Below are 12,057 nucleotides of genomic sequence, written 5' to 3'. Positions count from 1 at the left end.
TTTTTTTACAATGTATTAAATATTTCATCAATTTTAAAATGAGTAAACATGTTTTTAAACGAATTTCTAAATTTTTGTTATTCAAGGTTTCGAAATAAGGCAATATCTAGTGTTTGGGGAATTTGGGAGAGTTGTGCTCAATCGTACTGGGTATGACTTTCCCGAAGAACCAAATATTTAGATAACCTCTTTTATAATTTTTCAAAAGTCGAAAATTGATTGCATCTTAAAGGTATAAGGGATTGTATCCAATCGTACTGGGTATGAAACCGCATATCTTTGGAACGAGAGATTTTCGATCACCAACTCGAACTATTTAAACATTTTTATATATTTCAAAAAAAAAACATTTCCTTTTAAATCTTTAAGGACAGCCTCAAATCAATTTAGTACCAATTTTTGGGCGTAATGAGGGTGCTAACCCTTCCTCATACGTAACCGACTCCCGAACCCCTTTTTTTTTACTAAACCAAATTTACTTTATTTTTTTCATTAAATAAAGCATTTTAATAGGCGATCCAATCACACCTAAATCAAAAGATTGGTGGCGACTCCACACTCGGTTTTTTAAAGTCGATCCCCATTGTTTTTCAAAATAAAATAGGGTTTTGACACTTGTCATTGTTTTACAATAATCTTATACCATATTGCTTCTTTGGATTACGTTTTATTTTATGCCTCTAATAATTTTATTATGCCATGTATGCCGTCGTTGCATTTTATTTATTCGTTATTGCCACATTAATTGTTCCCCATGCGTGATTTGTAATCGGATTATGTTCCTTAGGTTAGTTATATTTAGGGTTCATTAATCGATTGTATTTCATGCATATATGCTTCCATATCATCGTTTCACTTGATTTTTGAAATGTGGTTTTATAAAATCTGAACTTTTATGATCAATTTCATCTTATTTCAAGTCCAAATAATACGTTGTAAGCTAGTTTTATAAGTATTCCTTTAAAAATTCTTCAAAACGAAGACAAGATTTGATGTTTGGCAATTCGCGGAATCGTGCCCTAACGTGTTGGGTTACAATTTCGCGTTTGCTCAAAATAATTGAATATCGCTTCGAAATTTCATTCATGTCTTTTAAAATTCTTCCAAACGAAGACGACATTCGATATTTAGTAATTCACGGAATCGTGCCCTAACGTGTTAGGTTACAATTTCGCGTTTGCTCAAAATAATCGAGTATCCCTTCAAGATTTCGTTCATGTCTTCTAAAAATTACTTAAAACGAAGGCAATATTTGGCTTTTGTTAATTCGGGAATCATGCCCTATCGTGCTGGGTTGTGATTCTCGTTTGCTCAAATAATCGAATATTCCTTTAGGTTTTCGTTCATGTTTATTAAAAACCTTGCAAAATGAAGTCGATATTCGATGTTTGGCGATTTGAGAATCAAGCCCTATCGTGCTGGGTTGCGCTTTCTCTTTTGCTCAAAACAATTGAAGATCCCTTTGGAATTTCACTCGTATTTTCTAAGGTGAGGCAATGTTCGATGTTCGGAAATTCGTGGAATCGTGCCCTATTGTGCTGGGTTTCGGTTTTTCATTGGACCAAATAGTTGGGCATCCTTTTGTAAATTTCGAATTATAGACTTTCGGACGTCGAAACAAGAAGATTTTGGTAACTCACTCTGGTTATTTAAACGTTATTAACAAGAACCACATTTCAAAAACATTTTAAGCTTTGACTTAAGGACAGTATTTAATCAATTTGGTACCAATCTTGGGCGTAGTGAGGGTGCTAATCCTTCCTCATGTGTAACCGACTCCCGAACCTATTTTCTCATATTTTCGTAAGACCAAAATCGTGTTTCAATAAATCGAGAACGTTTTATTAAAATAATCAATTCCTTAGGTGATCCGATTACACCCAAAACAAAAAGATCGGTGGCGACTCCATGTTTTGTTTTTCAAAAGTCAACTTTCCTCCTTTTTTTAATTTAAAATTATTTTTAAATCGAGGGGTGGTTTCGACACTTGTCATATATGGTAATGGTAATTTTTGATAACAAAATCAATGGTCAATATATTTGGTGATATTTTGACTATGTACTTCTATGATATCTAAACCTGTTATAGGAACATATCTTGAAGATTAGTTTGAATTGGATCAAGCAAACCGACTTCTATATTTTAAGGAGATTGTATTGGATCGGGTAACTTAATAACATATCTTGAATATTTGAAAATTTATCCTGGTCATATTGAAGATATTATTCATTTGATTAACTTACTGTTTTGATTGGAAGATTTATTGTAATTGGTTTTATTTTAACAACCATTAAACTCTTATATATATTGAAAGGTTTGTGGAGGTAAAAGGGTGCGAACTTGTTTTTTAGAGTGCATTTTGTAAAGTTTTCAGGGAAAAAACTCTTCTAAAAACTTAGAAAATGAGGATGTTAATCTGGTGAATGTTAGTACTTGTAATTACTTATTGTATAAGATATTAAAATAATGAATTATTTCTCTAAACAATAACTCGTAGACATAAAAAAAAACTTAAATCCGTAAATATATTGAATGTTTTTTTTTTCTTTCTATGCTCTTCACCAATGCTTGAATCTATTGGCACCGCTCTTCAGCACGACTCAGGTTACTTGCAATTGCAATTATCATTGTTGTTGTTTAAAAAATATCTAGATCAGTAAGAATTACTAGTAGATTGTCACGTGGACTGTGATCTTACTTAAAGTTCGTTTTACTTAAAGTGAAAACCTTCCATATGCATTAAGGCACACAGCACATGGCCTCCCATATCTCACTCATTTCAACTTTCTTCTTTCCAGGCTTTCCTCTCCCAACAACGTTTTCCAGATTTGTTTCAGTTTTGATCCCCAAAATTCCGCTCCAATGCTCCCTGTCTCAGTCTCAACGTTGGAGCCCAACGCCGATTCTAAACCTCTTATCACAGCCCAGACTCTTCTCACGCGCCTCTCCACTTCTCTCCGCCTGGCTCTCTCTCACTGCCGTCCTTGGACCGACTTCATCGACCGTACTGCCTTTGCTAAACCAGCCTCCTTCTCCGATGCCACCTCCCGACTTCGCAAGAATTTCTCCTACTTCCGAGCCAACTACCTCACCATACTCACGCTTGTACTCGCATTCTCATTAATCACCCACCCTTTCTCTCTCATAATTCTGCTGTCACTCATAGCGGCTTGGCTTTTACTCTACGCACTGCGCCCCTCGGAAATGCCGCTGGTCATATGGGGCCGAGCGTACTCGGATATAGAAAAGCTAGCGATATTGGTGGTATTAACGGTTGTGGTGATCTTTTTTACCAGCGTGGGATCCCTTCTGATATCCGGGATCATGATGGGGATAGCTATTGTTTGTGCGCACGGTGCGTTCAGGATGTCGGAGGATCTATTTCTTGATGAACAAGAGCCCTTTGGTTTGGGGTTGTTCTCGTTTGTAAGTGCGGCTGCCTCGTCTGCTGCTGCCAACGCCGCCGCCCCTGTTATTGTTTCGCGCGTCTGAGCATTTTCATACATGGGCTCATTGATTGATTGGTTGATTCATGGATTCTCCTTTGTTTTATTTTTCTAATCCCAGGATTCATTATATTCATAATTGTATGAAGTTTGTACCAAACTATAAACGTACAACTTGTCATTGTAATATCTTATTTTCATTTTTATAAAGCTCCTTGATTTATGAGTTGACATGTTTAAATCCTAATTGCAATTTTAAAAATTACATTACCACATTGATCTGAATCATTAACTAAATGTGAATTGGAATATGAGAAGATTGTTGTTAAAATTTTTGAATTAAAGAATATATTCCATCATACTAAATTAATTTCGGTGAAGCAGGAGATTTTCTGTCGTCACTTTTTGTTTCATAATTCATGTTTTTCATTCTTCATCTAAGACCTACAATATAAAAAGATAAATAACAAATAAACTCGAGTTAGTTAAGTCTAAGGATATAAAAATCAAACAAAATTCAAATAAAATATAATTAATCCAAAAATTAAAAAATATAATAAAAACGTATACCTTACATGCAGTTAGCATCTAAAATCAAGCAAAATTCAAATAAAATATAACTAACCTAAATGCTAATATTAACTTCTAAAATGCTATGTAAATTATACTAAAATAACTTTAAATACGAGAGTTTTAGCATCTTAAGTTAGCGTATACCTTACATGCAGTTAGAGAATTTCTAACTTGGTATATAGCTTATGAGAATTAACCCCTGTTGCGCGGAAGCGTGTGAAAGAGTAAAATTATTGTACTGAAAAATCACACTAAGTTCAATTCCCAGGAAAGAGAGGTGGATCACGAGGATCGCTTACATACCAGATCTTTCCTAGCCAGAATATCCCTCTATCGTAATTTAATAGCACAATAAATCACTACAATGACACTTGCAAAATATGCAAAACAAAAATAAAGAACACTAGAATTTTAACGAGGTTCAGCAAATTTTGCCTACGTCCTCGGGCACTACCAAATATATTTCACTCCAAAAATACAAGTGAAAGTTTACAAATAGGGAGAGAGAACAATTGCCTTAAGAAGAGAATGGCAAGTGTGGGATGAAGAAAGTAAGAAATGGTTAGGCCTATTTATAGTTGAGGTTCAAGGATCAACTTGCAATGTCCCTATACAATTAGGGACCAAAATTGCAATTATCCCATGCCAACTTTTAACCCAACTTGCCAACCAATTTTACTTTCTACTTTCGGTGCCCACCCTTTTTGACTTTTCAAACAATGGGTGGGTTCCAATAATCTCCACCTTGAAGATTTGATTAGGATAATCTTATCTTCACACAATTCTTTCTGCCTTTGACAACAATACTTGATAGTGCCTTCTTCAACTGTTAAACTTGCAGGATATTAATCAAGTTCAAACAATGTTCGAACTTGGTTGCTGTTACCACCTTGGTCATCATATCTGCGGGATTATTTGCAGTCTTGATCTTCTGAAGACAAATTTTCCCCTCTTCAATAATTTCCCGCACAAAATGGAATCGTACGTCGATATGTTTTGTACGTGCATGATAGACTTGATTCTTTGCTAAATGAATAGCACTTTGACTATCACAATACACGTTAATATGCTCCTGAACCAACCCCAAGGTTTTAGCCATACCTTGTAACCAAATAGCCTCCTTTACAGCCTCTGTTACAGCCATGTACTCGGCTTCTGTGGTTGACAATGCAACTGTAGACTGTAGTGTAGACTTCCAACTTATTGGTCCTCCAGCAAGTGTAAACACATAACCGGTGGTTGATCTTCGCTTGTCCAAATCACCGGCATAGTCAGAATCAACGTACCCAATAACACCTTTACCAAGTGTATTATCCTGCTTGAACAGTAATCCAACATCCACGGTCTTCTGAATATACCGTAGAATCCATTTCACAGCTTGCCAATGTCCTTTTCCAGGATTATGCATATACCTGCTCACTATACTAACTGCCTGTGAAATGTCGGGTCTTGTACACACCATTGCATACATCAAGCTACCCACTGCATTAGAATACGGAACTTGCAACATGTATTCTCGTTCTGTATTCGTCGAAGGAGATAGTTGTGCAGAAAGCTTGAAATGAGAAGCCAACGGGGTACTTACAGGTTTGGTCTGCTCGTTCATGCCAAACTGCTGTAGTACTTTCTTCAAATACTGCTTCTGAGACAAGCTAACTCTGCCATGAGCTCTATCTCTACATATTTCCATGCCAAGAATCTTCTTAGCTTCACCTAGATCTTTCATCTCAAACTCGAGATTGAGTTGAGTCTTCAATCTCTCAATCTCAACTTTGCTCTTAGATGCTATTAGCATATCATCAACATATAAGAGCAAGTATATGAAAGTTCCTTCTTGTAGCTTCTGAAAATATACGCAATGATCAAATTTACTTCTTGTGTACCTTTGTCCTTTCATGAACTGATCAAATCGCTTGTACCACTGCCTCGGAGATTGTTTCAATCCATAAAGCGACTTTGTCAGTTTGCAAACCCAATTTTCTTTATCAGCAACATTGAATCCATCAGGCTGAGTCATATAGATTTCCTCTTCCAAATCACCGTGTAAAAATGCTGTCTTCACATCAAGCTGAACTAGTTCAAGATCGTATTGCGCAACCAAGGCTAGCAAAATTCGAATAGACGAATGCTTCACAACTGGAGAAAACACTTCATTGTAGTCTATTCCTTCTTTCTGAGCGTAACCCTTTGCTACCAATCTAGCCTTGTATCGAATTTCATTTTTACCAGGAAATCCTTCCTTCTTTGCATATACCCATTTGCATCCAATTGCCTTCTTTCCCTTGGGCAGTCTCACCAACTCCCAAGTCCTATTTTTATGAAGAGACTGCATTTCTTCATTCATAGCTTGCTTCCACTTTACACCATCAGAGTTACTTATTGCTTCTGTGTAAGTGGAAGGAACATCATCATCTGCAATTGGAAGTGCATAGGCCACCATATCGTCAAAGCGAGCAGGCTTACGAATCTCTCTTCTTGGCCTCCTATATGCAATTGAATCTTGTTGCTGTAGAAGTTCTTGGGTCGAAACTTCTTCATCATTTGTTCTTTCAATATTAGCTGGATCATCATTAACCTTTTCAAACTCCACCTGCTGCAAAGTACTACTGGTTTTGTCATCCTTTTGTGAATCCTCGTTCTTCATCATGGTTGATTCATCAAAAGTTACATCTCTACTGAAAACAATCTTCCTTGTATCAGGACACCAGAGACGGTATCCTTTTACACCACTAGTTATACCCATGAATAATGCTTTCTTTGCTCTTGGGTCTAACTTAGATTCTTTTACATGATAATATGCAGTGGAACCAAAAACATGTAAAGAATCATAATCAGTAGCAGGTTTACCAGTCCACATCTCCATAGGAGTTTTTCCATTTATTGCAGCTGATGGCAATCGGTTAATTAGATGGCACGCATATGTAACTGCCTCAGCCCAAAATTCCTTGCCCAATCCAGCATTGGACAACATACATCGAACTTTCTCCAGTATAGTCCGATTCATGCGTTCTGCCACCCCATTCTGCTGTGGTGTATCTCGAACAGTGAAGTGTCGCACAATGCCCTCATCTTGACATACTTGTAGAAATGGATCATTTTTGTACTCAGTACCATTATCTGATCGAAGTCGTTTGACCTTTCGACCTGTCTGAGTCTCCACCATCTTCTTCCACTTCAGAAATGCATCCAAAACTTCATTTTTTCTTTTCATTAGATACACCCATACTTTTCTTGAATAATCATCAAGAAAAGTGACAAAATAGTGCATACCTCCCAAAGAAGCCACTTTGGTAGGTCCCCACACATCACTGTGAACATAGTCCAGAATTCCTTTCGTATTGTGAATTGCTGAACCAAATTTTACCCTCGTCTGCTTGCCCAGAACACAATGTTCACAGAATTCCAATTTGCAAGAATTTGCACCTTTCAACAAGCCTTGCTTCGCCAAAGTCTGCAAAGCTTTTTCACCAGCATGTCCCAATCGCCTATGCCATAACCTGGTAGCCTCTGAATCTGCATCTTTCACAGAAGCTGTTGATGTTGATCCAATAACTGTACTTCCATTTAAATAGTACAAGTTATTTCTTCTAGTGCCTTTCATCACCGTCAATACCCCAGCTACTACCTTTAGTAATCCATCTCTCAAAGTGATTGTGAGCCCTTTAGATTCTAGGGCCCCTAATGAGATGAGATTTTTCTTCAAGCTGGGTACATAGCGAACATCTGTCAGAACTTGGATTGAGCCGTCATGGTTCTTCAATTTGATTGTACCTACACCCATTGTCTTACAGGCACTATCATTGCCCATAAAAACAACTCCACCTTCTAGTTCTTCAAGACTAGAAAACCAGTCCTTATTAGGACACATATGGTAAGTACATCCCGAATCCAATATCCACTCATCCGTTTGACATGCCATTGCCATGCCAACCAAGCTAAAGTCTGACTCCTCATCATGCTCCGCTACACATGCATTAGAAATAGACTTGCCCTTTTGTAACTTAGGACAATTCTTTTTCCAATGCCCTTTCTCAATACAAAAGGCACATTCATCTTTGGCGGGTCTCCCTTTGGACTTACCCCTTCTACCAGGTTTGCTGCTGTGTGAACGACCTCTTACTGTTAAGACTTCTGCAGTTGTATCTCTGTGATCTCTTTTATCTTTCTTTCGAGTCTCAGATCTATACAACGCACTACAGACTGCATCAAATGTGATTGAATCTTTCCCATGAAGCAATGTGGTGGTAAGATGATCATATTCATCAGGAAGGGAATTCAACAACAATAATGCCTTGTCTTCATCTTCAAATTTCTCATCCAAATTTAGCAAGTCTGCTAAAATTTTATTGAATGAGTTCACATGGTCATTCATCGACATACCGGGTGCATACGTGAACCGAAAAAGTTTCTTTTTCATATAAAGCCTATTTTCAAGACTTTTCGTTAGAAACTTTTCTTCTAATGTATCCCACAGCTTCTTTGCTGATGTCTCCCTCATGACGGAGTACTTCTGCTCTTTGGCCAAACATAGGCGGATTGTACCACACGCCTGTCTATTGATCTTGGCCCATTCCTTGTCATCCATCTTGTCAGGTTTTTCTTCAAGGGCTATATCCAGCTCTTGCTGACATAAGACATCCAGGATCTCACACTGCCACATACCAAAATTATTGGTACCGTCAAATTTCTCTACTTCAAATTTTGCATTTGTCACAGTAGTCCTTGCTGATGACGATGCTGCTGCCATTTTTCTCCTCAATCCCAACTACTGTATACGTGAACAGTACCGTATACGTAAATAGTGCCGTATACGTAAATAGTGCCGTATACGTGAATAGTACCGTAAACGGTCGTATTCTCCAAGTACGAACCTGGCTCTGGTACCAATTGTTGCGCGGAAGCGTGTGAAAGAGTAAAATTATTGTACTGAAAAATCACACTAAGTTCAATTCCCAGGAAAGAGAGGTGGATCACGAGGATCGCTTACATACCAGATCTTTCCTAGCCAGAATATCCCTCTATCGTAATTTAATAGCACAATAAATCACTACAATGACACTTGCAAAATATGCAAAACAAAAATAAAGAACACTAGAATTTTAACGAGGTTCAGCAAATTTTGCCTACGTCCTCGGGCACTACCAAATATATTTCACTCCAAAAATACAAGTGAAAGTTTACAAATAGGGAGAGAGAACAATTGCCTTAAGTAGAGAATGGCAAGTGTGGGATGAAGAAAGTAAGAAATGGTTAGGCCTATTTATAGTTGAGGTTCAAGGATCAACTTGCAATGTCCCTATACAATTAGGGACCAAAATTGCAATTATCCCATGCCAACTTTTAACCCAACTTGCCAACCAATTTTACTTTCTACTTTCGGTGCCCACCCTTTTTGACTTTTCAAACAATGGGTGGGTTCCAATAACCCCGCTACCTTAGTTACTGTATATCTTATAGGTAACCTTATAGTTGTTGTATATTTTAGTCAGTTGGGTAACAATCTATTTAATTCACTAATGTTAAACTGACATCTTGTTGCACTCTCCTTCTAGTATATTTTTTAATTTAATTGTCACCTAAATTAATTATGAAGAACAAATTAAATAATTAATCTAATCACAATTTAGATTTGTCTAATTGTAACTCATTTCAATCATTAATCCATTAACTTTCAATTTCTTCACCACTTAAAACAATTAATTCATAGGGAAATTTAAATCAACATAAAAAATATATAAAAAAAACATTAAAGAAAAAGTGAAAAGAAATATTGCTTGATTGAAGAACAATTCTCTTCCATAATCTAACTCAGAAGTTGATTGAGTCCACAAGTAAATCTTTGATACAATTACTCTCAAAAGTAAAAGGAAAAAAATTTTGAACCCCATCTGATGGCTTGATGGTCAAGGGCGCTTAGCGCTCTAGGTGTGGCCTAAGTTCAAGTAGCGTTAGTCATATTGGTTGTTTAGACTTTGATGTGTTATTATAATTCAAAAAAGAAAAAAAAACTAAAGTCTAAGCAACAAGAAAAATAGAAAACTGTCAAAACTCTCTTCCACACTCCTACTCCAAAATAAAATGTTGTATTTATAAGTGTTTACAGAGGTAGACCGTTATAGTGGCGAAGGACACTCGGAAAATTTTATTTTTTTTTGAAAATTTTAGAAAATTTTAATTAACTAATTCAAATTTTTAAAAATTCTTATTATACTTTTTAATTTCTAAAAAATAATAAAATTCTCTTAAATTTCTTAAAAAATCTCATTAATCACTGTCTAATACATATTTTAACAACAGAAGAAATGCTGTATCAAAAAGGAAGAAACTGAAGAGTGGGCTCTCAGTAAAGAACTAGGATTGCAATGGTGAAATCAAGAAAGAAAAGAGGGGCAAGCTAAGGAAAAGATGTGTTGCATGTCATTGAGGATAGGGTTTCTTCATGTTTATTTTGCCTTGGATTATCAGATGCTTGGGCGGGTTTGTAAACAGCAGAATGTGGTATGGTACCCAAGTGCTAATGATTTTGGAGTAATAATGTTATTGTTTTTCAAGCTATGATTTAAGGAGGTCGTAAGCATTGATGCTTGCTTTTGCTGAATGCTTTTATTTCAGTTGAGATGTTGATCAATTCAGTGCATCAATATGATTTCTAATGACGAATGGCTGGTGCTATGATCTGATATGATGGTTTTTGCTATGCTTTCTGCTCTGTTCCTTATGTGCTTTTATTGTTAGGCTACGGTGTTGTACGGCTCTCTTGGTTTATCGATTGATGTCGGAATTTTATGTTTTATCATGTAATCCATGGTTAAGTGGCTTTTTATCTTAATATAGAGAAAATAATATTTAATTTTATATTTTATTAGTGATTCAAATGTTAACATCAGTCTGAAAATTCTTGCCCAAGCTCAACCCAATAGGTCGGATGAGCTACTTGGCCTTTAGATAGGTTTACTAAGTATGATATTAATAAACTTTATGCTTACCCAAATCTAGTTCAACCCAAATAAATACTTAAAATTTTATCCATACTAGTTTATTTTGTAAATGGCCAACTCTAAACCCTTTTAAACTTAAAATACTTCTGTTTCCTGCATTGATAGGTTTCTTTGATCCAATGTTTACACTATCTTAATTTTTTTGATATTTGTCTCAGTATTATATGCAATTTGGAGATTTATTTTTTATTTTAATTTTGTTTCGGTAGAAAAAACAAAGACTAAACAGAAAGTTTAAAACTGCTGCTAAGCTGAAGAAAGTCCTAAGGCTTCATGTACTTCCTGCAAGTCATCATTTGGAAGCTGCAGCTAAACTTCAATATGCTTCATTCTGAAGTGAAAAACGGAATTGGCGGGCAAAAACATAAGTTGCTCCCAAATTAGCACAATACATCAGAACAAAAATCCTCTGCCCCTGTTTGTGTTCCTATGTGTGCCCCGTCCAATAATGAACAATCAATTTTAATAACAACGGAAGTTGGATGTTTAACGTTTCCTGTTTAGTCACTTTATTTTCCTCCTCAGCATCTTTGATCTTCTCTAAGAAAGAAACATATGTGACTAAAAGCTTTATCAAATTAATTTTGAAGTCTGAAGAGTAAAAAACGAATATTATGATAACTAAAAATAAAAGAAAGAATGGTGGAATCTGATTTCTTTCTCTCCATCAAAAACTTATCACACAATATATTTTTGGTTTCACTGATTGGATTGAATTGAGAAATGGGTGTGAATGTAAATGAATCTACGTATAATTGAAAGCTTTCTTAGAGGACATCAACATTTAATAATTTTGTGTTAAGCTTTATAAATTTTGAAGATGAGTTACTGCATTTTGCGTGAACTAAATCAATCCTTTCGCCACCTTAATTTATAGCATTTTAACAAAATTTTCATTTACTTTATCCCATGTATGGAATATTTATGCAATATGTGTGTTTCTTCTTCCTTTTTTTTCATTAAATACTAAAAAAAAAACTTCATTTATAAATAAATAAACATTTAAGCAAGAATGAAAATCATTGGTTCTCTTGATGGG

At 35.8% G+C, this 12,057-nt stretch overlaps 1 protein-coding gene across 1 annotated transcript; it reads left to right on the top strand.

The window, feature by feature from the left end:
* The first annotated feature begins 2,642 nt into the window (after positions 1 to 2,642).
* On the top strand, positions 2,643 to 3,702 carry LOC107905191 (PRA1 family protein B3). The gene has a single exon (XM_016831782.2). It carries the CDS (start codon positions 2,864 to 2,866, stop codon positions 3,491 to 3,493), a length of 630 nt encoding a protein of 209 aa, XP_016687271.1. The 5' UTR covers positions 2,643 to 2,863; the 3' UTR covers positions 3,494 to 3,702.
* The last annotated feature ends 8,355 nt before the right edge of the window (positions 3,703 to 12,057 follow it).

Source organism: Gossypium hirsutum, chromosome A08 (genome assembly GCF_007990345.1).
Source record: "Gossypium hirsutum isolate 1008001.06 chromosome A08, Gossypium_hirsutum_v2.1, whole genome shotgun sequence".
Lineage (NCBI taxonomy): Eukaryota > Viridiplantae > Streptophyta > Magnoliopsida > Malvales > Malvaceae > Gossypium > Gossypium hirsutum.
This window is presented reverse-complemented; position numbering and strand designations above follow the sequence as displayed.

What these genes read in the sequence shown, in the direction of transcription:
- LOC107905191 (XM_016831782.2), top strand. Translation starts at nt 2,864, where the DNA reads ATGCTCCCTGTCTCAGTCTCAACGTTGGAGCCCAACGCCGATTCTAAA.